This window comes from Bubalus kerabau, chromosome 16 (assembly GCF_029407905.1).
Source record: "Bubalus kerabau isolate K-KA32 ecotype Philippines breed swamp buffalo chromosome 16, PCC_UOA_SB_1v2, whole genome shotgun sequence".
NCBI lineage: Eukaryota > Metazoa > Chordata > Mammalia > Artiodactyla > Bovidae > Bubalus > Bubalus kerabau.
The window spans coordinates 75,323,994-75,351,555 of record NC_073639.1 but is presented as its reverse complement, the minus strand read 5'-3'; the positions used below and the strand labels follow the sequence as shown (position 1 = coordinate 75,351,555).

Genomic DNA, 27,562 nt, shown 5'->3' with positions numbered 1-27,562 from the left:
AGGGCCCCCGAGGGTGGGGGCCCAGGGCCCTAAGAACACTCTGAGGGCTTCACTGTCTTCGTCACGGTGCTCCCCTCGTGCGTGACCTCGCAGCTGTAACTGCTTTTCGATTTCCAGTCGGTGCCCGTCAGGCTCAGGTAGCTGCTGGCCGCGTACTTGCTGTTGCTCTGTTTGGAGGCCCGGGTGGTCTCCACGTTCCGGGTGATGGTGCTGCCGTCTGCCTTCCTGGCCACGGTCACGCTACCCGGGTAGAAGTCGCTGATGAGACACACCAGGGTGGCCTTGTTGACGCTGAGCTCCTCTGTGGAGGGCGGGAACAGGGTGACAGAGGGTGCGGACTTGGGCTGACCTGTGTGGATGGAGGAGGGGGTGTAAGACGCTGGGGAGGTTCTGACCTTGTCCCCACGGTAGCCCTGCTTGCTTTCTCTGTGCCCCCCGACCCTTGCCCTCAGCCCCTGGGTGGCAGACAGCCCCTCAGAAGCCGTTGCATGCCACTCTCCCAGTGACCAGCCAAGCGTGGCCTCAGAGTCCCCGACTGCGACCAGAGCTGCTCTCCTCCATCCTCCTGGCCCCGGGAGTCTGTGTCTGCTCTTGGCCCTGACCCCTTGAGCCCTCAGCCCCTGCCAGACCCCTCCGTGACCTTCCGCTCATGCAGCCCAGGTGCCTCCTCCGTGAACCCGGGTTCCCCTGCCCACCTGCCAGGACGGTCCTAACGGGAGATGTGGGGACAAGCGGGCCAGGGGCATGTGCGGAGCTGGGCCTGGGCCTCCCTCTCCTCGCCCAGCCCAGCCTCAGCTCTCCTGGCCAAGGCTTGGGGCTCCTCTGAGACCCTGCCTGTCTACCGTCCCCCCTGCCTGAGTGCAGGGCCCCTCGCCTCACCTGCCTTCAGGGGACGGTGCCCCCACACAGCACCTCCGAAGACCCCGATTTTGTGGGGGTCAGAGCCCTCTTCATATCTCCTAAGTCTAATGCTCGCTTCGAGGCCAGCAGAGGCCGACCCTCGGACAGGTGTGACCCCTGGGTCCCAGGGGATCAGGTCTTCCGGACTGACAAGTTTCTGCCCCAGGGGACCCGCTTCTTTCTGACCGCTGTCCTGAGATCCTCTGGTCAGCTCGCCCTGTCTCAGCTGTGTCCACCCGGCCCCTCAGCCCAGAGTGGGTGAGACCCCTCTCTCTCTGACGTCCAGGGCCTTCCCTCAGGCTGCCTCCTGTGTTCCTGGGGCCTGGTCATAGCCCCCGCCGAGCCCCTAAGCTCCTGTCTGGCCCTCCCGGCCAGGGCATGGAGCTCACAGCATGGAGCCCGGGGCTTGGAGATGCCTCTAGTCAGCACCAGCCTCTGGCCCGCACCCCAGCGTCTGCCCTGCAAGAGGGGAACAAGTCCCTGCATTCCTCGACCAAACACCAGCCCCGGCACCCCGACTGGCCCCATTGGACGGTCGGCCTCTGGACGCTCCTGCTGGTTACCCCAAGACCAACCCGCCTCCCCTCCCAGCCCCACGGAGAAAGGTGGGGATCGGCCCTTAAGGCCGGGGGGACAGAGAGGAAGCCGCCCCCAGAGCAAGAGAAGTGACTTTCCCGAGAGAGCAGAGGGTGAGACAGGCTGGGGTAGGGGCGGGAGCCACTTACCCAGGACGGTGAGCCAGGTCCCGCCGCCTAAGACGAGACACAGAGACTGAGCCTCGGACCAAAACCCGCCGGGCCAGCGCCTGGGGCCTGTCCCCCGGGGGGGCTGGGCCGAGCGGGCACCTGCTGGGCGTGGCGGGCGCAGGGCTGCAGCCGGCGGGGCTGTGTCCTTGGGCTGAGGGGTGCTGTGGAGCCAGCCTTCCAGAGGCTGGGGCAACTTGTGTGCTGGAGATGCCCCATGTCCAGCCCCCTGGCTGAGGCAGTGGCCACACACGCCTCGGGCTCACCCAGTGCCCCCTCACTCGGAGGCTGTCCTGGCCACCACTGACGCCTCAGCGCTGATGGAGACGTGGAGCGGTAGAGGAGTACCAGCCTGGCTCGGACCTGCCCGACCGCTCCTGGCCTCACTGTAAGGCCGCTGGGTGTTCCTTCCCCACAGTTCCTCACAGTCCAGCCAGGCAGCTTCCTTCCTGGGGCTGTGGACACCGGGCTATTCCTCAGGCCCCAAGTGGGGAACCCTGCCCTGTTTCTCCACCCACGGAGACGCAGTTCAGTTTGTTCTCTTCGATCAACATTCTCTGTTGTCAGATCACTGTCTTTCTGTACATCTGTTTGTCCATCCATCGATCCAACATCCATCCATCCATCCATCATCCATCCATCTGTCATCCAACATCCATCCTTCCATCCATTATCCATCCATCTGTCCATCTTGCATCTGTCTGTCCAACAGTGGCCATCAAGCACCTGTCTGCCAAGCCCTGTTTCACACGCTGGGACTTGGTGGGGGGAGCCCTCCCCCCCCACCCCCATCTCTCCCTGAAACTTCTGGGGTCAAGTCTAACAAGGTCCCATCCCGTCTAGTCTGAGGTCCCCCCGCAGCCCCCGGTGCTCTTCCACTCTCTCTGCTTCTGACCCACACTGCGCACTCGGACAACCACCCAGGGCCCTTGCATCCCTATTTCCTTCCTGACCTCTTTTTTTTGGCTCTGGATTTATACACATTCTGCCTCCTGGATGCTTCTCAGCTTGAGTGTCCCACAGCCTCCTCAGACTCAGCATCTTCCATCGAAACTGCTCCCAGGTCCTTGCAGACCTGGTCCCCCGCAATGTTCTCAATTAGGTAGATTTCTCCACAAGCCAGAGGCCTGGACTCATCCCATAATGCTTGCGCCTCATTGAGTCAGCCTCTGTGTCCTACCATAACAAAACATACCCTTAAAAATCTCAGAAGAACAAAAAAAGCACCCAGATTGCACTGTCAGAGTTTATGATGACAAGAATCCTCAGTTCAGTTCAGTCGCTCAGTCATGTCCGACTCTTTGCGACCCCATGAATCGCAGCACGCCAGGCCTCCCTGTCCATCACCAACTCCCGGAGTTCACTCAGACTCACGTCCATCAAGTCAGTGATGCCATCCAGCCATCTCCCTCTGTCGTCCCCTCTCCTCCTGCCCCCAATCCCTCCCAGCATCAGAGTCTTTTCCAATGAGTCAACTCTTCACATGAGGTGGCCAAAGTACTGGAGTTTCAGCTTCAGTATCATTCCCTCCAAAGAAATTCCAGGGCTGATCTCCTTCAGAATGGACTGGTTGGATCTCCTTGCAGCCCAAGGGACTCTCAAGAGTCTTCTCCAACACCACAGTTCAAAAGTATCAATTCTTCGGCTCTCAGCCTTCTTCACAGTCCAACTCTCACATCCATACATGACCACAGGAAAAACCATAACCTTGACCAGACGGACCTTTGTTGGCAAAGTAATGTCTCTGCTTTTGAATATGCTATCTAGGTTGGTCATAACTTTCCTTCCAAGGAGTAAGCGTCTTTTAATTTCATGGCTGCAGTCACCATCTGTAGTGATTTTGGAGCCCAGAAAAATAAAGTCTGACACTGTTTCCCCATCTATTTCCCATGAAGTGATGGGACTGGATGCCATGATCTTTGCTTTCTGAATGTTGAGCTTTAAGCCAACTTTTTCACTCTCCACTTTCACTTTCATCAAGAGGCTTTTGAGTTCCTCTTCACTTTCTGCCATAAGGGTGGTGTCCTCTGCATATTCTCCCGGCAATCTTGATTACTGCTTGTGTTTCTTCCAGTCCAGCATTTCTCATGATGTACTCTGCATATAAGTTAAATAAGCAGGGTGATAATATACAGCCTTGACGTACTCCTTTTCCTATTTGGAACCAGTCTGTTGTTCCATGTCCAGTTCTAACTGTTGCTTCCTGACCTGCATACAGATTTCTCAAGAGGCAGGTCAGGTGGTCTGGTATGCCCATCTCCTTCAGAATTTTCCACAGTTTATTGTGATCCACACACTCAAAGGCTTTGGCATAGTCAATAAAGTAGAAATAGATGTTTTTCTGGAACTCTCTTGCTTTTTCATTGATCCACTGGATGTTGGCAATTTGATCTCTGGTTCCTCTGCCTTTTCTAAAACCAGCTTGAACATCAGGAAGTTCATGGTTCACGTATTGCTGAAGCCTGGCTTGGAGAATTTTGAGCATTACTTTGCTAGCGTGTGAGATGAGTGCAATTGTGCGGTAGTTTGAGCATTCTTTGGCATTGCCGTTCTTTGGGATTGGAATGAAAACTGACCTTTTCCAGTCCTGTGGCCACTGCTGAGTTTTCCCAATTTGCTGGCATATTGAGTGCAGCACTTTCACAGCATCATCTTTCAGGATTTGAAATTGCTCCACTGGAATTCCATCACCTCCACTAGCTTTGTTCGTAGTGATGCTTCCTAAGGCCCACTTGACTTCACATTCCAGGATGTCTGGCTCTAGGTGAGTGATCACACTATCATGATTATCTGGGTCGTGAAGCTCTTTTTTGTACAGTTCTTCTGTGTATTCTTGCCACCTCTTCTTAATATCTTCTGCTTCTGTTAGGTCCATACCATTTCTGTCCTTTATCGAGCCCTCATCTCCCTACGTAGAGAATCTAAGTAGGAAGGTAACCCATACTGCACTGGGTCCAGCATTCTTTTAATTCAGCAGTGGAACTTTTGGGTCACGGTTGTGTTTAAGGAATGCACATACTATTTTTGAAACAAAATTTAACAGGACAGCAATGTAAATTCAGCACTTATTTCTGATTAAAGAAAGCAAATATCCAGCCTGTTACTAAATTAATTAACTAAAGAAACATCCTCAACTCAATGAACAGTATCTCCTGAAACTTAGAGCATGCTTCACATTTAAAGGCAAAACCATTTTAGAGGCCAGGGTTCCCACGCTTACTTTTACTATTTAATATATGCTACAGATTCAAGCCCATGACACAAAATGGGGGGAAGAGTGTGAGTGTTAGGAACAATGAGATAAAATTGGTTTTTGCAGGTGATGGGCTAGTTTACTTTAAAAAAAAAAAAAAACAAGCTCAAGATGAACTGAAGGACTATTAGAACTGGTGCAAGAGTTAACCTGTGATCAAATACAAGCAGGCTAGGCAAAACTCAGCAGGTTTTCTTCTATACAGGCAGTAATGATTGAGAATACAAAATGGCAGAAGCACTGACAATCTCGATAACAGTTCTATTGAAAGCCCCAGGAATAAACTTAACATGGAATGTACAAGATCTGTGAGGATAAAATATAGCACAACCTAATGAACGGACACAGCAGCAAAGACATCAATTCCCCTCAAGTGAACCCACGTACTCCATAAAATTACAAGCACAACATCAAAGGAATAATTTTGGACTTCCCTGGTGGTCCCGTGGCTGAGACTCCAAGCTCCCAATGCAGGGGGCCTGGGTTCGACCCCTGGTCAGGAAGCTAGAACCCACATACTGCAACTAAGAGTCTGTAAGTCGCAACTAAAGGTCCAGAGTGCCGCAGCTCAGACCCGGCGCAGCCAAATAAGTAAATATTTTTAAAAATCAGTGAGCCAGTTCTAAAGTCCAACAGTAAGAATAATCGTGGAACTCAGTTCAGTTCAGTCGCTCAGTCATGTCCGACTCTTTGTGACCCCATGAACTGCAGCACACCAGGCTTCCCTGTCCACCACCAACTCCCAGAGCTTACTCAAACTCACGTTCACTGAGTCGGTGATGCCATCCAACCATCTCATCTCAATGGTGGAGAATAGACACAGATATTTTGATTGAGAATAACACTGGCGGATTGTTCCCTAGCAGGTACCAAAACACACTGTAAAGCTACCATCATTAAAACATGGTGGAAGGGGGGTGGGAACTGATGGTTAGAACCACAGCGAGGATGTGATAAGTCAGGAATTCAGCATTTGATGAAAGTTGTGTTTGTATTCAAGCAATACAGAATGACTGGTTTCCCATTTTGAAAATATATAAGGATACGTTTCTACCAACACAAAAATAAATTTCAGGTGAAGTAAAAACAAACACCGAAACAATAGAAGTACCTGAATACAATAAAAAAAAAGTCAAAATAGAAATGTCTTTCCTATGCTTGCCACAGTTCGCAAACACCATAAAGAAAAACAACCGATCTGACACGTAAAAATTAAAAAGCCTTAGTGTTGAAAGACCCCACAAATGAAATTGGAAAACAGATCAGGGAAACATATTTACCACATACATGCTTAACGAGGGGTTACTATCCCAAATGGATGAAGAGTTTCTATAAAGTACAACCAACCGAACAAAAAGCAAACCAGACAAAATTACAACCGGTACATTCACAGAAGAAATAAAGTCAATCAGTAAAAGTATGAAAGGAAAATAAATATCACCAACAATCAAATAAACAAATGGCAAACAGTTTTGTTCTCATTTTTGCTCTTCAGATGCGCAACATAAAAAAAGATCCAAACGTCACATTATTGCGAGAATGGAGAGGAAAAAGCACTGTTGTTGACTGCAGGGAACGGAAGCCAGAGCAGACTCTTGGGAGGACCACTGGCGTCTCCTATGAAAATTTCAAAGCCTGTTCTTTCTGACCCAGTACCCCATTTTTAGGCATCTTTCCGGGGAGACAAAGCGTACAAAGTACGAGCACATAGCTACGCACGTGGGGGTTTCCACGTAGCATCTCTTGTAATTTACATTTTGTAGTGGAAACACCCCAAACGTCCATTAATAGGCGAATGATTAAAGACACGCTGCTTATTCCAAACTTTGAATTCATACAGAGCCATTCAGGGAACATGGGGGATCCATATGGGCTGATACAGAAAATCTCAACAGACTGAATAGATAGTTGCAGGCTCATAGGCAGAGTATGAGCCCGTTTTGAAAAATAAACCCCCGGCACCGTTAGTTGTGTGTGTGAGTTTCCAGGGACATACATGCCTAGGAGGAAGGCCAGGAGTGTACAGACCCACATGACACTGTCTCTCGCTGGAGAATGGGTTTTAGGATAAGATGTGCGTGCGGTTGGTGAGCAGAGACTCTCAATTTTTACTTTATACGCTTCTGTGCTCAATCTTTTTTAAAAGCATGTTATTCTGGTATTAAAAAGTATTGTAGAAGATAAAATTACATGTCTATCTTCTTGTGAACATTTTCATGACTATTTTTTATAGTTTATAATTCTATCATTATATTTCATACAATTATAACTTTATAAAATTATAAAGCAAAAATTAAAAAATCTGGCTAGAGACACATGATTGTCATATTTCTATGTTTTCTGACAAGCTTTTGAAAGTGCACGCATGCTTTAAAAACCCAACTTTAGAAATATCATTTTGGAAGTTTGTGTTAGGTTTCCTTACGGTGGATGTGCCATGCTGCGCTTCATCACACCCTTTCTGTTGGATGTTCAGGTTATTTCCGGTTTTATCCCATCATTAACGAGTTGAGTTCCTGGCTTGTAAACCTTGGGTCACATCTTTTTGATTGTTCCCCCGCCCCCAGATGAATTCCTAAAAGCGGAATTACGCAATTTAAAGAAATGTGCTTTCTTTTATGATTGCTGCATATTGCTGAGAAGGGTGCACATTTTAGATTTTTGTAGCCGGTTTATGACACTGCCCTCTCCTCCCCGACAGCCCTCTGACGACGTCACTGTCAATTCGCCTGCGGATTCCATTGGCGATCTCGGTGCCTGGTCACCGAGGACCGTCCCCCTGCTCTCCATCACCTTTTCACAGCTTCTTCTCCATCCTCTAACCTGACCTCACACTGGTCTCTGATCTGAAACAATTTTTCCACAGCACGAACTGGACTCTGACAGCCCCGCACATAAATCCCTCAATGCCTGCCCTGGATCCCAGGATAAAGGAGGGGTGGACAAGACTCCCGTGGCCTGTACCCCATTCTCCCCAGCTCTGGAAGCTCCCTGCAGGCCTGTGCACCCCTCTCTCCTCCTCGGCCTCCCTACTCCCTTTGCCTGGAGCACTCCCATCCCAGGTCAGTGTCCCATATCTGGACGTGACCCCTTGGTTCAGGCTTGGCTCCATTAGACACTTAGGAACCTCGCTGAGGAGCTGACCTCCTTGGGGGAGACCGAGCCAAGCCCTTGCTTCCTTCTCTGGACGCCTTGCAGACTTGCCCCTTCTCTTGGACCGTTTTCTTAAAAAACACAGGACACTCTGGTGCCTGTCTAGTCCCGGAATTTCTACAGTCCTGGGACTGTGCCCATGTGCTGTGTGACCTTGGGCAGCTTGCCTCACCTCTCTGGACCTCTGTCCCCGCCTGTAAGAAGGGGAGGAAGGCAGACCTGCCTTGTGGGGCCGCTGCCCCCAAAATGATCAGTGCCTCCTGGGCACGTCCTGCCCCGTTGCGCCGTGTCTGCCTTGCTCAGAGGGCCGGGGTGAGGCAAGAGGGACACCAGCCACGGGTGCAAAATCTCAGGCTGCCAAAAGCTCCACGAGATAAATAGTATTTCAATACAAAATTAAAAAATAAAACCCAACACAAAGGCACACTGGGCCCAGCGTCAGCGCTCTAAGTGCAGCCACGTCTGCCCAGGCTCCTTCTCTCCAGCTGGTTTTCCCTTCTCGTTCCCCGCCCCTGCGGTCATTCACCCCTGGGTCCCATCGAAGGGAAGCCCCACTTCCCTGCACCACGACTCCCCCGGCCCTTACCTGTCCTGCAGGCTCCACGGGCTCTTTCCTGACGGGGCTTCCATGCAGGGGGCATGTGCATCAGGGGCAGCAGGCCGTGGGTGCCCACGGGATAAGAGGCCAGGCCCAGCAGAATGAGAGGCCAAGGCTGCCTGGGGACACCGCGCTGACCCCTGGGGGCCTCACGGGCCCCCTGGCCTGGCCTGGGCCTCATGTGCCCCCAAGGCCAAGGACACTTTGGACAGACGCGCTGGTGTGGGCTTCTCCTTGGAGGGGGTCGAAACTGCCCCCGCTTCCCCTTGCTGGCAAGGGCCGTTCTGGTGCACCCTGTCCCATGGGGCCCATCCTCTACCTGGGCCTTCTGTCCCTTCCCCCAGCACCGCCCCCTTCCCCAGGGCCCAGGGCCCAGGGCCAGTACTCCGGGGCGGGGGGGGGGGGGCGCCTCTCCCAGGGGGGCCTCTGCCAACTGTTCTGCTCTGGTTCCAGGGCTCAAGGGCTTCTCACTAAAGCCTGCCCACCAGCCCCGCCCCACCCTTGGGACCTGGTTCGGCACACTAGCTCTGTTCCGCTTCTCTGCTCTGCGAGGGTGTCTTGTGGCCCTGGAGAGGCCATGGAGGGCTAGGGTCCCAGTGCCGTGAGGACTCTGGGTGTAGGAAGAGCTCCACGTGGCAGGTTGCATGTTCCCACTCATTGCAGCCTGCACCTACCCTCCAGCTTGCCAGTTGCTTCAGTTCTGTCAGTCTCTCAGTCGTGTCTGACTCTCTATTACCCCATGGACCACAGCATGCCAGGATTCTCTGTCCATCTCCAACTCCCAGAGTTTACTCAAACCCATGTCCATTGAGTCCATGGGTGGGTGATGCCACCCAACCATCTCATCCTCTGTCGACCCCTTCTCCTCCTGCCTTCAATCTTTCCCAGCATCAGGGTCTTTTCCAGTGAGTCAGTTCTTTGCATCAGGTGGCCAAAGTATTGGAGTTTCAGCTTCAGCATCAGTCCTTCCCATGAATATTCAGGATTGATTTCCTTTAGGATGGACTGGTTGGATCTCCTTGCAGTCCAAGGGACTCTCAAGAGTCTTCTCCAACACCACAGTTCAAAAGCATCGGTTCTTCGGTGCTCAGCTTTCTTTATGGTCCAATTCTCTCATCCATACATGACTACTGGAAAAACCATCACTTTGATGAGACAGACCTTTGTGATCCAGTTGCTTAGGTCCACTTAAGTCCAGCTCTGCAGCCCTTCCGGTTCTCTGTTTCAGCAACTCTGGGGAAGGACCCCAAAGGGACTTTTCTGGAAAGGACTTTTCAGACATGTCTGGCCCTTGTATTTTGAAGCTGATACTCCTTAACATTTCTGCTACATTCAGTGAAAATCAGTCCAGCCTGTTCCATGGGATGTGGTACCAGACACACAGCCTGGGACTTCGGTTCCTTTACATAGATAGGATCCTGGGAGACAGTATCTGTGGATCTCTGTGCTTCTGCAGTCTCAGGAGTAAAGGCACGGATCGCCTTCAGTATGGATTGTCTTTGGATGTTTGTGGAATGAGAAACCCTGGAAGGTAGGGGAACCCTCTCCCTCCGGAGCTGAATGTATTTACTGTCTGGCATAACAGACCTGGGGTCCCCCAGCTTGGACATGCAGGTGTCTCCTGGCTCTTTTGCATCACCCCGTCGGGCTCAGAGAACCACTGCTTGGATGATGCTTGTGGCCCGACTGCCACTCTGGCGGGGTGACAAGCTGGCCTTTGTCTCCGGCACAGCATCTCGGGTCTGCCTGCATCAGTGCAATTGCGGCAGCCTCATGGTTTAGCTGGCAGGTGGGATGACCTCCCAGACCCTCCACAGCTCTCGATAATGACAATAACAACGGTGATGGGGGGCAGGAGGGGGCGAATGGATGGCGGTGATCAGAGCCTCACAGTTTGACCAAACTCATAAAGCAGTTTTGGAGGAATCCCAGGCTGCCTGGTCCAGTGCTGAGGCTGGACTGCGCGTGCGCGCGTGCATGCATACACACACACACACATCCCTGGCCTTGGACACTGGCCAGCACTGAACAGCAATGGGGTGCGGGTGCCCTGACAGCTGCCATGCAGGTACGGGGGAGCCCCTAGGGGCTCCGATCCAGTCCAACTTCTCCCCACCGTGGTGCTTCGCTCACCCCAGCCTGGCACCTGCTCTCCTCGCATCTTGGGGGCTGGGTCCCCCCGCCGCCTGGAGACTGCGGTGGCCCCCGGGACAGCCCCAGGTTTGGGGGAGGAAAAGGGACTGTCCCTGAACTCAGTGGGTGACTCCAGCTGCCCCCCTCCCCCCACCCTGCACCTGCCCAGGCCTCTGGGCCGACTCCCACCGGCCACGTCCTCCTGTGTGGGCTGCGGTCGGAAACTGGAGTCTGGCTAGACCCCGGGGGACCCTCGGGGGACGGGCAGGGCCTTCCCAGCCCATGCAGCTGCAGCTCTGGCCACACCACTCAGGCCTGCCCTACACCCTGCCTGGGCTGAGCATGGCTTAGAGCTGGATTCCAGCTGGCTCAGAGATGTCTGGGTCCAGCAGTCTGCTCAGTGGACCCCCTTCCCAGGGTCTCTTGTTCCTTTGTGCCGCCGCCCCTGCCCACCTCCCCTGGAGTGGAGGGGCGTGTCGTGTCCAGTCACCTCTGTCTGCTCCTGCCCGCTCTCCACCCCGCAGGCCCCAGAGACCCTGCCTGTGGCCACGATGGATTCCTGTCTCCCAGGCCCAGGCCCTCCCCCAGCTCCCCACTTCCCTCCTCCCCAAACTCAAGCCTGGTGGATCCTTCTCTTAAGCGCTTCACTGTTGGGGCTTGGAGCATTTGAGGTGGAGATGGGGGACAAAGGGTCATCTGGAGGTGTGACCAGGTTTTTGGAATCAGGGTCTGGCTCTGTGGTTCCTGAGCCCCCTCTGAGGGGTCCCCGGGAACCATGAAGACCCCGGGTCCTCTGGTGATCCTAGGGGTGCAGAAGCTCCCCCCACCCCGAGCTCTCTTTCAGCAAATGGGGAGAGAATCTTCGGCTGCTGGAGACGTCACAGACTCCCCGACCTGGCAGTCCCTTCTGCGGATGAGGGAACAGAGGCACAGAGAGGGAGAGTTTCTTTCCTAAGACACACAGCAACTTGATGTAAAGACTATATCCTGGGACTTACCAGCGCCAGCCGGGAACCTGGGAGGACCAGGCTTTCTGGGACATGGGAGTGGGGTGGGGCCCAGCCTGGAACCTGGGGGCTCTGGGAAATCTCCCTCCCTTAAATAGATGGGGAAACAGTGGAAACAGTGACAGACTTTATTTTCTTGGGCTCCAAAAATCACTGCAGATGGTGACTGCAGCCATGAAATTAAAAGATGCTTGCTCTTTGGAAGAAAAGTTATGACCAACCTAGACAGCATATTAAAAAGCAGAGATATTACTTTGCCCACAAAGTTCCATCTAGTCGAGGCTATGGTTTTTCCAGTGGTCATGTATGGATGTGAGAGTTGGACTATAAAGAGAGCTGATCGCCAAAGAATTGATGCTTTTGAACTGTGGTGTTGGAGAAGACTCTTGAGAGTCCCTTGGACTGCAAGGAGATCCAACCAGTCCATCCTAAAGGAAATCAATCCTGAATATTCATGGGAAGGACTGATGCTGAAGCTGAAATGCCAATACTTTGGCCACCTGATGTGAAGAACTGACTCATTGGAAAAGACCCTGATGCTGGGAAAGATTGAGGGCAGGAGGAGAAGGGGACGACAGAGGATGAGATGGTTGGATGGCATCACTGGCTCGATGGACACGAGTTTGAGTAAGCTCCAGGGGTTGGTGATGGACAGGGAGGCCTGGTGTGCTACAGTCCATGGGGTCGCAAAGGGTCGGACACAACTGAGTGACTGAACTGAACTGAACAGAAGGGACGGGCCCGGTAGCGGGCAGCAGAAACCAGCTGTAGAGGGAGACACTGCCCAGAAAGAGTGGAGCTCAGACACAGGACAGGGGAGACCTGGGGGCAGGGGTGGGGGGTAGGGGGGTCGGGGGGGTGGGAGGTGGGGTAGGCGGCTCCATTGGAGGAGGTGGTGGGGGGAGGGGGCAGGGGCTGGACTCTGTCCTCCTGGCACCCCTGGAACTCCTGGAACCCTGACCAGTCCTAGGGTGGGGGTGCTTAAGGTGAGTCACATCAGTGAATGTCAGAGCCTGACTTCATTTACTATTTCGATGCTTTATTCATCCGGATTGGGGAGTGGGGGTGGGCAGGAGCTTAATTTCAATTCTAAAACCTATTGCATTAAATATTTCTCTCTCTTTTTTCTTTTTTAAATTTGGCCATGTCTTGTGACTTGTGGGATCTTACTTCCCCGACCGGGGATTGAACCGGTGCCCTTGGCAGTGACAGTGCAGAGTCCTAACCACTGGATTTCCAGGGAGGTCCCGAAATATTATTTACCTTGATGACTGAGTCTGGGGACACTTCCTGGGCCAGCAGCTCCTGCCTCTCCTGGCCAGGTGGGTTTATATTAGTATCTGGTGGGTAGCACTTATTTCCAGGTCCTTTCCAAAGGTTTGGACCGACACCCGGGAGGTGCACTCTGGCAAGAGGAGACCCTACTTTGGCAGGTGGTGGTTTTGTAGCAGCTGCTGCTCCCTTAACTGTTGCTCTGACGACTGTCAGCTCGGTGAGTCCTCCTGGGACCCCAACTGTCAGCTCGGTGAGTCCTCCTGGGACCCCGGGACGGTGGTTCAGACGGACACATTCTCACATCCTTGTTCTGTGCATGGGAAATGCTTCGCCCGATGGCTAACGATGCCAAGGTGATTTATATTTGATTCTTACTTCATTATTTCTAAACGCCAAACACTTAAACACCCTGACATTTATTTCTCACTATCCGTGGCAGCCAACAGTATCTGTTGCTAATTCAAGAATGATGAGTAGCCTGGTGACTTATCTTGTTTTTAAAGAGCTTTTATAAACGTAGGTAAAGGAACATAGAAGATCTACATCATTTTAACGTTGGTTTCACTAGACAGACACATCGTTTAATTTTCAGTGATTTTATGATATTCCTCAAAATGCACACTAATATGTTTGTTTGTACTGACACAGTGGGAAGGCTTCTAACAGAACTTGGTCGGAATGGGACGTTTGGCAGGGAGGACTAGCTTTGCTAGTTAGATCACAAGATTAGACTCTTCCATCGATTAAACGATTCGAGTCAGCAGCCTCAAGTTTGGGAGGAAGCATATACTGAAAGCAGCAGTCGTTTTTGGCTCCAGGGACAAGGGTGGGAGGTGGTTTCAGGCTGGTTCAAGTGAACTGCATTTATTGTGCAGCTTATTTCTACTATTAGTACTCTATTATCAGCTCCACCGCAGATCTCAGGCGTTAGATCTTAGAGGCTGGGGACCCTTGACTTAGAGCGCATGAAAAGACGCAAGCATTTTCCTCATGAGATACCAGATTGGCAAAGATGCATGGAATTGACTTGTGCGGGCATGCCAAGTCGTGTCCAACCCTCGCGACCCCGCTGACTGTAGCCCGCCAGGCTTTTCTGTCCATGAGATTTTCCAGGCAAGAATACTGGAGTGCGTTGCCATTTCCTCCTCCAAGGGGTCTTCCCAACCCAGGGATGGAACCGACATCCCTTGTCTTGTCTGCACTGGCAGTTGGGTTCTTTACCAACTGTGCCACCTGGGAAGCACTGAGATGACAGATATTTAAAATTTCCTCAGTCTTTAAAACTACGTCTTCTACAAGGGGCCTCTAAAGTGAAGATTGAAGCAGGAAGCTCTGCTCAAGCTTTCTTGTTTACCCCTGAAACGGAGAAAGTGAACAAGTGACCGGGTGACACCTTGCAGCAGCTGGTTTCTTGAAACGTTGCCTCTGGGGTGGGGCCAGCTGGCGGGGTTTCCCCCAGCGGATGGGACAGTGAACCCTCCTCTCAGACGGTCCGGAGGTGCATCGAACTGGCCCATCTCGAATCCTCTTGAGGTCAGACGCTGTCCAGTGCTTTGTGATCTGCAAAATCAGAAGAGTACGAATTGGGGCTGTCAGCTGATAGATCATTCAGAGAAACAATTTCTGACCATCCAGCATGAATCATTTCTGGCACCTAATCAGGAAGGAGTTCATAGCAGGGAGGGACACTCTGTTACAAAACTCCTGTTTGTGGAACTGAAGTTTCCCCAGGTTTGTTGTAGAAACGAAAGCCAGAACAGCATTGCTGTGGACCTACTTCATTCTAGAGACAAAGAAAGAAAGAAGGAAAGTGAAGTCGCTCCATCGTGTCTGACTCTTTGGGACCCCATGGACTGTAGCCTACCAGACTCCTCCAGGCCAGAACACTGGAGCGGGTAGCTGTACCCTTCTCCAGGGGATCTTCCCAACCCAGGGATCAAACCCAGGTCTCCCGCATTGTGGGCAGATTCTTTATCAACTGAGCCACAGGGGAAGCCCCTAGAGGTAAAAGTAAATTATACTAATTGATGGATTCATGAATCAACACTAGTTGATAATTATTCATAAGGATTTCAGGACGTCCCTGGTGGTACAGCGGATAAGAATCTGCCTGCCAGTGCGGATCTGATCCCTGGTCGGGGAAGGGCCCACCTGCCACAGAGCAACAAAGCCCACATGCTACAACCACTGAGCCTGAGTGCCTAGGGGCTGTGCTCCACGACAAGAGACGATTTCACAGTGAGAAGTCGGAGAGTAGCCCCGCTGGTCACGGTTAGAGAAAGCCCACCTGGCAACAAAGACCCAGGGCAACCAAAAATTAAAAATAAGTAAATAAACTGTAAAAAAAAAAAAAGATTTCAATACATTTATGTTGTTTGAGTCAAACTCTGATACTAATAGTTAGGGTAATAATTCAAGGTAGGAGAAAAATCACAGTGCCATTGAACATTTTTAAATGAATGTACATTGTTCTGATGGAGATGTATGTCAGGATCCTGAATGAGATTCTTGGGTATGAAAATACAGGAGCATAAGTCCATCTGCTATGTCTACGTCTCTATTCCTGCCCTGGAAATAGATTCATCTGTGCTATTTTTCTAGATTCCACACGTATGCATTAATGCATGGGATTTGTTTTTCTTTCTGACTTACTTCACTCTGGGTGACAGAATCCAGGTCCACCCACATCTCTACCAAGGACCCTATTTCGTTCCTTTCAGTGGGTGAGTAGTACTACATTGTATGTGTGTACCACATCTTTAAAAAAAATTATTAAATTGTTCTCTTTCTTTTTTGTTTTCTAAATGATGAAAGTATAGCAACACGCTTAGAGGATACTTGGAAAATACAGAACAAGTTTACATATACTTCCACTATTTGTTACAATTATTTTTTTAAGTGGATAAATTAAGATTTTTAGTTGGAGTTTCAACGTCGAGCTCTCAAAACTTAATAGAATGAATATACAGAGAAGTAGAAGGATAGTGTAGACCTGAAAAGCACTATGAACCAATTCAACATAATTGAGATTTATACAATTTTCCCACAACAGTACAATCCAAATTCTATTCAATTTCCCATAGACTACAAACTAGGAGACAATGGAACATATCCAGGGACACAAAACAAGGTCCAAAAGTTTAATGGGTTAAAGGTACTTGAATCACACAGAGTCTGTTCTCTTATCACTGTGGAAATATGTTAGAAATCAATATCTAAATGTATTTGGAAATAACCCACACCTTTTGTAGTGCAATGTGACATCTATCAAGAGAGAGCTTTGAGTTCACCGTTGAAACCCTCAGTAAAATCAGAAGACTGAAAAAAACACAGAGGGTGATTGCAGAGAAGAAAACACTTAAATGAGAAGTTGATATGACCAATTAATAGCAAAGATACTTAAAAAAAAACTCATGTATTTAGACATGAAATGTCCACTGTTAAATGATGGGTGTAGCTAAGAAGCCACAGCGAGGAAAGTTAGAGAATATTTATAACAGAAGGAAAATGACAAGAGAAGTTGCCAGAAGTTGTTGCAAGCAGCTGAAGCTGCTCCGTGCATCACATCTTCTTTACTCATTCTCTGTCTGTGGGCATTGAGGCTGCCTCCACGTCTTGGCTATTGTCAACAGAGCAGCTTTGGGGCACCGAGGGGAAGGGGAGGGTGGGGTGGGTTGGGAGAGGAGGCCTGACACATATACACTGCCTTGGATGAACAGGTAGCTAGTGGGAGCCTGCTGTAAAGCACAGGAAGCTCAGCGCGGTGCTGTGTGATGACCAGGAAAGTGGGACGGGGAGAGGTGGGAGGGAGGCTCCAGAGTAAGGCGATATACGCATTGACTTTGCCTTTTGCTAAGTTGCTTCAGTCGCGTGCAGCTCTTTGTGACCCTATGGACTGTAGCGGGTCAAGTACTTCTGTCCATGGGATTCTCAAGGCAAGAATACTAGAGTCGGTTGCCATGCCCTCCTCAGCACAGCTCAGTTCAGTGCAGTTCACTTGCTCAGTCGTGTCCGACTCTTTGCGACCCCATGAATCGCAGCACACCAGGCCTCCCTGTCCATCACCAACTCCTGGAGTTCACTCAAACTCATGTCCATCGAGTCAGTGATGCCATCCAGCCATCTCATCCTCTATTGTCCCCTTCTCCTCCTGCCCCCAATCCCTCCCAGCATCAGGGTCTTTTTCAATAAGTAAACTCTTCGCATGAGGTGGCCAAAGTATTGGAGTTTCAGCTTCAGCATCAGTCCTTCCAATGAACACCCAAGACTGATCTCCTTTAGGATGGACTGGTTGGATCTCTTGGCAGTCCAAGGGACTCTCAAGAGTCTTCTCCAACACCACAGTTCAAAAGCATCAATTCTTCGGTGCTCACCTTTCTTCACAGTCCAACTCTCACATCCATACATGACCACTGGAAAAACCATAGCCTTGACTAGATGGACCTTTGTTGGCAAAGTAATGTCTTTGCTTTTCAGTATGCTATAACTTATTGGAGAAGGCAATGGCACCCCACTCCAGTACTCTTGCCTGGAAAATCCCATGGACGGAGGAGCCTGGTGGGCTGCAGCCCATGGGGTCGCTGAGGGTCGGACACGACTGAGTGACTTCACTTTCACTTTTCACTTTTCACTTTCATGCATGGGAGAAGGAAATGGCAACCCACTCCAGTGTTCTTGCCTGGAGAATCCAAGGGGCGGGGGAGCCTGGTGGGCTGCCGTCTGTGGGGTCGCACAGAGTTGGACACGACTGAAGTGACTTATAGCTTATAGCAGCATGCTATAACTTTCCTTCCAAGGAGTAAGCGTCTTTTAATTTCATGGCTGCAGTCACCATCTGCAGTGATTTTGGAGCCCCAAAAAATAAAGTCTGACACTGTTTCCCCATCTATATCCCATGAAGTGATGGGACCAGATGCCATGATCTTCTGAATGTTGAGCTTTAAGCCAACTTTTTCACTCTCCTCTTTCACTTTCATCAAGAGGCTTTTTAGTTCCTCTTTCACTTTCTGCCATAAGAGTGGTGTCATCTGCATATCTGAGGTGATTGATATTTCTCCCGTCAATCTTGGTTCCAGCTTATGCTTCTTCCAGCCCAGCATTTCTCATGATGTATTCCGCATGTAAGTTAAATAAGCAGGGTGACAATATACAGCCTTGACGTACTCCTTTTCCTATTTGGAACCAGTCTGTTCCATGTCCAGTTCTAAGTGTTGCTTACGGACCTGCATAAAGGTTTCTCAAGAGGTAGGTCAGGTGGTCTGGTATTCCCATCTCTTTCAGAATTTTCCACAGTTTATTGTGATCCACACACTCAAAGGCTTTGGCATAGTCAATAAAGTAGAAATAGATGTTTTTCTGGAACTCTCTTGCTTTTTCGATCATCCAGCGGATGTTGGCAATATGATCTCTGGTTCCTCTGCCTTTTCTAAAACCAGCTTGAACATCTGGAAGTTCATGGTTTATATACTGTTGGAGCCTGGCTTGGAGAATGCCTGGCTTGGAGAATTTTGAGCATTACTTTGCTAGAGTGTGAGATGAGTGCAATTGTGCAGAAGTTTGAGCATTCTTTGGCATTGCCTTTCCTTGGAATTGGAATGAAAACTGACCTTTTCCAGTCCTGTGGCCACTGTTGAGTTTTCCCAATTTGCTGGCATATTGAGTGCAGCACTTTCACAGCATCATCTTTCAGGATTTGAAATCGCTCCACTGGAATTCCATCACCTCCACTAGCTTTGTTTGTAGTGATGCTTACTAAGGCCCACTTGACTTCACATTCCAGGATGTTTGGCTCTAGATGAGTGATCACACCATCGTGATTATCTGGGTCGTGAAGCTCTTTTTTGTACAGTTCTTCTGCGTATTCTTGCCATCTCTTCTTAATATCTTCTGCTTCTGTTAGGTCCATACCATTTCTATCTTTTATCGAGCCCATCTTTGCATGAAATGTTCCCTTGGTATCTCTAATTTTCTTGAAGAGATCTTTAGTCTCCCATTCTGTTGTTTCCCTCTATTTCTTTGCAATGACCTCTAAGGAAGGCTTTCTTATCTCTCCTTGTTATTTTTTGGAACTGTACATTCAGATGCTTATATCTTTCCTTTTCTCCTTTGCTTTTCGCTTCTCTTCTTTTCACAGCTATTTGTAAGGCCTCCTCAGACAGTCATTTTGCTTTTTTGCATTTCTATTCCATGGGGATGGTCTTGATCTCTGTCTCCTGTACAGTGTCATAAACTCTGTCCATAGTTGATCAGGCACTCTGTCTATCAGATCTAGTCCCTTAAATCTATTTCTCACTTCCACTGTATAATCATAAGGGATTTGGTTTAGGTCATACCTGAATGGTCTAGTGGTTTCCCCCACTTTCTTCCATTTCAGCCTGAATTTAGCAATAAGGAGTTAATGATCTGAGCCACAGTCAGCTCCCAGTCTTGTTTTTGCTGACTGTATAGAGCTTCTGCATCTTTGGCTGCAAAGAATATAGTCAATCTGATTTCGGTGTTGACTGTCTGGTGATGTCCATGTGTAGAGTCTTCTGTTTTGTTGTTAGAAGAAGGTGTTTGCTATGACCAGTGCGTTCTCTTGGCAAAACTCTGTTAGACTTTGCCCTGTTTCATTCTGTACTCCAAGGCCAAATTTGCCTTGTGTTACCAGGTGTTTCTTGACTTCCTACTTTTGCATTCCAGTCCCCTATAATGCAAAGGACATCTTTTTTGGGTGTTAGTTCTAAAAGGTCTTGTAGGTCTTCATAGAACCGTTCAACTTCAGTTTCTTCAGTATTACCGGTTGGGGCATAGACTTGGATTACTGTGATATTGAATGGTTTGCCTTGGAAACGAACAGAGATCATTCTGTCATTTTTGAGATTGCATCCAAATACTGCATTTTGGACTCTTTTGTTGACCATGATGGCTACTCCATTTCTTCTAAAGGATTCCTGCCTGCAGTAGTAGATATAATGGTCATCTGAGTTAAATTCACCCATTCCAGTCCATTTTAGTTCGCTGATTCCTAGAATGTCGACGTTCACTCCTGCCATCTCCTGTTTGACCACTTCCAATTTGCCTTGATTCTTGGACCTAACATTCCAAGTTCCTATGCAATATTGCTCTTTACAGCATTGGACCTTGCTTCTATCACCAGTCACATCCACAGCTGGGTATTGTTTTTGCTTTGGCTCCATCCCTTCATTCTTTCTGGAGTTATTTCTCCACTGATCTCCAGTAGCATATTGGGCACCTACCGACCTGGGGAGTTCCTCTTTCAGTATCCTATCATTTTGCCTTTTCATACTGTTCCTGGGGCTCTCAAGGCATGAATACTGAAGTGGTTTGCCATTCCCTTTTCCCGTGGAGCACATTCTGTCAGACCTCTCCACCATGACCCTTGGGTCTTGGGTGGCCCCACAGGGCATGGCTTAGTTTCATTGAATTAGACCAGGCTGTGGTCCATGTGATTAGATTGACTAGTTTTCTGTGATTATGGTTTCAGTGTGTCTGCCCTCTGATGCCCTCTTGCAACACCTACCATCTAACTTGGGTTTCTCTTACCTTGGACGTGGGGTATCTCTTCAAGGCTGCTCCAACAAAGCTCAGCCGCTGCTCCTTACCTTGGATGAGGGGTATCTCCTCATGGCCGCCCCTCCTGACCTTGAACGTGGAGTAGCTCCTCTCGGCCCTCCTGCGCCCGGGCAGCTGCCCCTCCTCAGGACATGTATAACTAATTCACATCGTTGTACAACAGAAACCAATTCAACATTGTAATGCAAATATATTCCAATAAAAAAATTAAAAAAAAAAGAAAACACACGAGCAGACCAAAGGTAGTAAGAGATGTGGAATGAAAACACATCTAAGGAGCAGGAAAGATGAACGTTATAGAAGACTTTTTAAGGAGAGTGGTTAGCAAGTTATGATAATTTTTAGCTTCTGAGGAATGTACATAAAGGAGCGGTGTGACTATTTTGCAGAAGTTCTGATGAAAATGTTCGGATGTCAGGTTGCGAAGGGGCAGGCGTCCTGGGGAGCGCGGTTCTTCGAGGGTTTGGGGTGACGGTGTGAGGGCCGGGCTGCAGTCCCGCATCCTGCCCTCCAGGGAGGCCCTGGGTCTCAGTGCTGGACGATCCGGTAGGCTGACCAGAATGGCCGCCTGACTCAGTGGCCACCAGCGACTGATGGTTTCCTGCCTGTTTCTGGAATCTTCCCACCACTCCTGAGAGAAGCTGAGCATGGACAGGGGACATGGCTGTCCTAGGACTCAGCCGGCATGGGGGACCCTCTGGCTCAAGGGTGCTGATATGCCCCCAGGACTCGGGACCCAGTGCCCACTTGCCGCTGCTCAGCAGGATGAACAGAGGGCCCTGAGCACAGAGGGCACCAGGCCTCAGTGGGACCTGCCGCTGCTCCGAGGAGGCTGGGCTGTGCGGGCCAGGCAGGGGGTTTGCGTCTCGCTTCCCGCCTGCCTGTGTCGCTGTGAGGATCGTTACTGCTGCTGTCCCACAGCTGACTGTAATAGTCAGCCTCGTCCTCGGCCCGGGCCCCGCTCATGGTCAGGGTGGCCGTGTTCCCCGAGTTGGCGCCAGAGAACCGGTCAGGGACCCCCGTGGGTCGGTTATCGTCACCATAGATGACCAGCACACGGGCCTGGCCCGGCTTCTGCTGATGCCACTGAACATTTTCACCTCCAACGCTGTGCCCTCCACACGTGATCCTGGCCGTCTGTCCTGGGGACATTGATGCCGAGGGTGACTGAGTCAGCTCGTAGGAGGACACAGCGCCTGCAGGAGAGGAAAGGAGAGGCGGCTGGACATGGAGAACCTAGGAACAGAAGCCCCCTGCCTGATGCAGATTAAGTGCCAAAGATTCTCTGGCCCCCAGGGACACCCTCCCCTCAGTCTCAGCACTCCCGGCTCATGTGCCTGGTGGATGGAGTCTCTGAGTAAAGGAGACCCCCCCTTTCCCTGGCAGGCACAGCCCTCAGGGCTGACCCAGCAGTGAGCACAGAGGGGGGATTTCAGCCCACCCTGCAGCAGCTCCAGGAGCCCCCTGCCCCCATGGGCAGATCCCACTGAGCTCAGAGTCAGGGCCAGGCCCGTCCCCGAGTTCTGGGCTGGGGTGGGTGGACCCTGGGACTCACCTGTGCAGTGAGCTAGGAGGCCTAGGAGCAGGGGGTCCAGGCCGTGGTGGAGGCGCCCCGAGTCTGCTCGCCAAACCCAGGCTAAGCAGGGCTCCTCCCATGTCTGTCTTATCCCCTTGCTGCTGGGGATACAAATCAGCCCGAGCCGGGGTTGGGGGTGGGGTGGAGGCTGTTTGCAGCCGTGGTCGGAGAGGCTCAACCCAGGGCCACAGCGGTTGTGGGGGGGGAGCACCCTGCACACTCCCCTCAGCCCGGGGCTGCTCCTGCACCTGCTGGTCTCAGGGTCTGGGGGGACAGCTCCACCCCAGTCTGGGTCCTGGCCGCACTCTTGGGAGAGAAGCCCTTCTCACTGAGGGCTCAGAGGTGGAGACTGTATTTTCCAGGAAACCTGAGTCCTTTGCACCAAAGGATCCTGGGCCCTGCCATGAACGTGGCCAGAGTCACAGTGGAGACGTCGGGGTTTCCTGGAAGCCAAGTCCTTCCTCTGCTCCATCCTGGTTCAGGGGAAGGACCTTAATTTCACCCAGGACTTTGAAGTGTCTCATCCTTCACTGTTTTTGGGTGCAGTTCACATGTGGGTCTGGTTCTAGCTCCACCTCTAGAACTTTTAAGGGAAGGTTCTTCTGATCCTTGAGGGCCCCTGGACGGTGACTCTCACCAGGCCCACACCACAGGTGACGCACCCAGCCCAGACACAGCTCCCGAGTGACAGAGCCATGGATAACACTGGTCCTCTGCCAAGAGCACGGGGCGTTCTTAAAGGTCCCCTGAGGTCCTGGAAGTGTCCACCCTTGGCCATGAGGTTCTGGGCAGCTGGTGGGTGCTGGGCCTCAGTATTGCTGTGTGTGGTCTGGGCTATCGACCGATCATGTGCTCAAAGGAATGACTAAGTGTAAGACAGAATACTGGCTGTAAATTATAGAAACACCTCACATGAAATATATGCATACTAAACACTTGTTTCTTTGCCTGCATTGGTTGGCATGCAGGATCTTATTTGCAACCTGTGGGATGTAGTTTCCTGAGCAGGGATTGAACATGGGCCTCATGTACTGGGAGCTCAGAGTCTAGCCACTGGACCACCAGGGAAGTCCCGGAAATACATTTTTTAAAGTTGCCTTCAGTTACTGGGGAAATGCAGGAATACAAATAGTTTTTCTAATTAAGACAAATAAATCTCTTGGCTCTGTGTTCCTGGAGCTGACTAGAGAGAACACTGTTGGCCCCAGCCCCCTGGGGAGAGATGGGGAAGGTGGAGCTTGTCCTCCAGGTAGGACAGAGGCTATCAATGCAAGCGAAGAGGGTGGAGTCTGTGCATCCTGACAGGACGACACCACAGAAAGCCGGCCCCTGTCCTCAGGTGTGAGGTGTGGGTACCCAGCCCCTGCATGGGCACCTGATGCCCAGGTCACCTCATCTCCAGATGCGGTGTTGAGTGACTCTCTGCTGCCCCCTGGTGGCCACTTTACACTGACTGCTGATGAGGCCAGGAAGTCATCTGTCCAGGTGGTCATTCCCTGGGCCTTGACTGTCGGTCCCATGGGAGGAACTACTGCTCTCTTCACGCCCTCAAACTGCCTCGGTGTCAAGCTTTAGGGTCTCAGGTTACCTGTGAAATGATGAGCAGACCTGTTTGGAGAAGGAGGCTCAGGGTTCCACCTGAGGCGTCTCTGTGTTGCCACCTTTACGACATTAGGTCTCCAAAACACAAACAGTGTTTCTATATGATTTGCTCTTATTTAATTTCATCACCAAATGTTTTATAACTCTCTGTAAACAGGTCTTTTCTCTCCTGCTACTGCTAAGTCACTTCAGTCATGTCCGACTCTGTGCGACCCATAGACGGCAGCCACCAGGCTCGCCCGTCCCTGGGATTCTCCAGGCAAGAACACTGGAGTGGGTTGCCATTCTCTCCTAAGTTAAATTAATTCCTTGGATACTATTGTTAATGGAATTGTTTGTTGGTACATCAAAACCCAGATGATTTTTGCATCTGAATCTTGAGCCCTGACGCATTTCTGGATTCATTATGAGCTCTAGTAATTTTTGTGGACTTTAGAAATTTGTCTATATTGTATTATGTGTCCAGAAAATAGAGACCCTTTGATTTCTTCCTACCAGTTTAGACGGCCATTATTTCTTTCTCTTGCTCTGTTGCTGTGACTAGAATTTCCAGGACACAGTTCAATGGCAGTGGGGAAAGCTTTCAGTCTTTCTCATGGAGTGTGATGTATGCTGTGGGTTTTTCATAAATGCCCTTCATTGGGTTGAGATATATTCTTTCTACACAGAATTTTCTGGTGTTTTGTTTCTTTTTTTTCCTTTGGTCATGAAAAGATGTTTGATATTGCCAAATCTTTTTCTGCACCATTTGTGATGTTTAATGTCTTTTTAATTTCTTTCCGTGATTTATTCATGACTGATTGTCTTAGGCTGAACCACACTTGCATTCCTGGGGTGAATGTCACTTGGACTTTTGATACATTTTTGTTGATTAAGTTGGCTAATATCTTAAAAGATTTTTTCTTGTATATTTATAAGGCATTTGGGGCTTCACTTTCTTTTCTTGTAATGTCTTTATTGGTAAGTGTAATTCCAACTTTATGGAATAAACTAGAGAGTATCCTTTCTCCTCTATTGTTTGAAAGATTTTGATAAAGATTAGTGTGTAATTCCTCTTTCAATGGTTGGTATAATTACCATCTTTCCTCCCTGTTGGCTCAGACGTCAAATATCTGCCTGTTAGGCAGCAGACCCCATGCACAGGAGGCGACTCGGGTTCCATTCCTGGCTCGGGAAGATCCCATGGTGAAGAAAATGGCTACCATCTCCAGTATTCTTGCCTGCGAAATCCCATGGACAGAGGTGCCTGGCGGGCAGCAATCCATGGGTTGCAAAGAGTCAGACATGACCTTGCAACTAAACAATAGTAAGAATTAGTTAGCAAATCAAGACATGAGTGTCATGCCTCCCTGCTAAGAAATGCATCCGGAGGCGGCCGGTCACAAACAGCTGGCAGTCTTCGCAGCTCCCTGCCCCTGACCTCTGGCCATCACGCGAATTCCTTGCTTTTCTTCCACTTCTTTCCAGCTCCTGATGGTGGAGGAGGGCTCCTGAGACCTTCCCATTTGTTGCTAACCATTCAAATGTATTTTTATTCAACTAAAACCCCACATAATAAAAAATGCCAAGCTTTTCTTTTAAAAAGAAAAAAAAAAAAAAAAAAAAACTACCACATTGGACATATGTCTTTGCCTGACTTTAAATGAGACCCGAGTTCTACATTTCACACCATTGTCAAGAAAACACCATGGAGCCTGGTCCTGGGAACCCTAAATCCATTCCTGACCCACCCACCCCCCACCCCCGCCGTGCAGAGCCTGCCTGGAGGCCCAGGAGGTGGGGCTGCCTGGGGGCTCCGCTCTGGGGGAACTGGGCCAGGCCTGTCCCTGCGGTGTCCACAGTCCTCCCGGGGCTGGAGGAGAGTGTGAGCAGGACGGGAGGGTTTGTGTCTCACTTCCCCGTCTGTCTGTGTCACTGTGAGGATTACCGCCGATGTCATATGACTGACAGTAATAATCGGCCTCGTCCTCGGCCTGGGCCCCGCTGATGGTCAGGGTGGCCGTGTTCTCTGAGCTGGAGCCAGAGAACCGTTCAGGGATCCCTGAGGGTCTCTCACTAGACTCATAAATGACCACCACAGGGGCCTGGCCCGGCTTCTGCTGGTACCAGTGAGCAAAAGCGCTTTCGAAGTCGTCTCCCTGGCAGGTGATGCTGGCGGTCTGTCCCAAGGGCACGGACACCGCAGGCGGCTGAGTCAGCTGAGAAGAAGCCAGTTGACCTAGAAGAGAGGAGAGGAAGGGGAGTGTGAGGAACAGGGTCTTCTCCCCAGGACCCCATACCCCCTGCAGCAGCCCCTGTGCTGAGTTTAAGACCAGCCTGAGCCCTGGTCACTTGGGGGCCGAGGCGGGGGCCGCACCTGTGCAGAGAGTGAGGAGGGGCAGCAGGAGAGGGGTCCAGGCCATGGTGGATGTGCCCCGAGCTCTGCCTCTGAGCCCGCAGCAGCGCTGGGCTCTCCGAGCCCCTTTATTCCCTCTCAGAGCTTTGAGGGGGCAGTGAGGGTTTGGGTTTATGCAAATTCACCCCCGGGGGCCCCTCACTGGGAGGCGGGGTCACCACACCATCAGCCCTTGTCTGTCCCCAGCTTCCTCCTCGGCTTCTCACATCTGCACATGAGACTTGTCCTCAGGGACTGCGGTCACTGTCACCTTCCCTGTGTCTGACCACATGACCACTGTCCCAAGCCCCCCGGCCTGTGGTCTCCCCTGGGCTGTCCCAGAGGTGCCCTCAGCCTGGCAGCATCCTGGCCATGGGCTGAGGCATGGATGGTGCCCCTTGCCCTGGGTGTTCTGTGTGTCCTGAGGGGATGGCCTGTCCAGTCCTGACTTCCTGCCAAGCGCTGCTCCTTGGACACCTGTGGACCCACCAGGGCTGGTTCCCCTGAAGCCCCCCTTGGGCAGCCCAGCCTCTGACCTGCTGCTCCTGGCTGCGCTCTGCTGCCCCCTGCTGGCCACCCCACGTGCTGCCTCTAGTAGAGCTCTGATTTCTCAGCATGACTGTAATTTCTGTCTTCAGTTCAGTTTAGTCGCTCAATCCTATCCTACTCTTTGCGACCTCACAGACTTTACAGTCCATGGAATTCTCCAGGACAGAATACTGGAGTGGGGAGCCTTTCCCTTCTCCAGGGGACCTTCCCGACCCAGGAATCGACTCGGTGTCTCTGCATTGCAGGCAGATTCTTTACCAACTGAGCTATCCTGAGCGTGAGTGTGATTATTCTCTTCAGTTCTGTTCAGTCCCTCAGACTTGTCCGACTCTTTGCGACCCCATGGACTGCAGCACGTCAGGCCTCTCTGTCCATCACCAACTCCCAGAGTTTACTCAAACTCATTTCCATATAGTCAGTGAGGCCATCCAACCATCTCATCCTCTGGCATCCCCTTCTCCTCCCGCCTTCAATCTTCCCCAGTATCAGGGTCTTTTCCAATGAGTCAGTTCTTTGCATCAGGTAGCTAAAGTATTGCAGTTTCAGCTTCAGCATCAGTCCTTCCAATGAATATTCAGGACTGATTTCCTTTAGGATGGACTGGTTGGATCTCCTTGCAGTCCAAGGGACTCTCAAGAGTCTTCTCCAACAGCGCAGTTCAAAAGCATTGATTCTTTGGCGCTCAGCTTTCTGTATAGTCCAGCTCTCACACCCATACGTGAATACTGGAAAAACCAAAGCTTTGACTAGACGGACCTTTGTTGGCAAAGTAATGTCTCTGGTTTTTAATATGCTGTCTAGGTTGGTCTTAAATTTTCTTCCAA

At 50.7% G+C, this 27,562-nt stretch overlaps 2 protein-coding genes across 2 annotated transcripts in view; both read right to left on the bottom strand.

Annotated features, from left to right (window-relative positions):
• Nucleotides 1-27,562, bottom strand: part of LOC129629600 (immunoglobulin lambda-1 light chain-like) — a 68,140-nt gene that overhangs the window by 6,283 nt on the left and 34,295 nt on the right. The gene's annotated exons all lie outside the window — the stretch shown is intronic.
• Nucleotides 30-26,217, bottom strand: LOC129629601 (immunoglobulin lambda-1 light chain-like). The gene is made up of 6 exons (XM_055549693.1): nt 26,172-26,217; nt 25,743-26,033; nt 14,284-14,295; nt 13,456-13,461; nt 1,626-1,652; nt 30-349 (listed from the first exon to the last, which is right to left on the bottom strand). The coding sequence occupies exons 1-6, from the start codon at nt 26,215-26,217 to the stop codon at nt 30-32; spliced, it is 702 nt and encodes a 233-aa protein (XP_055405668.1).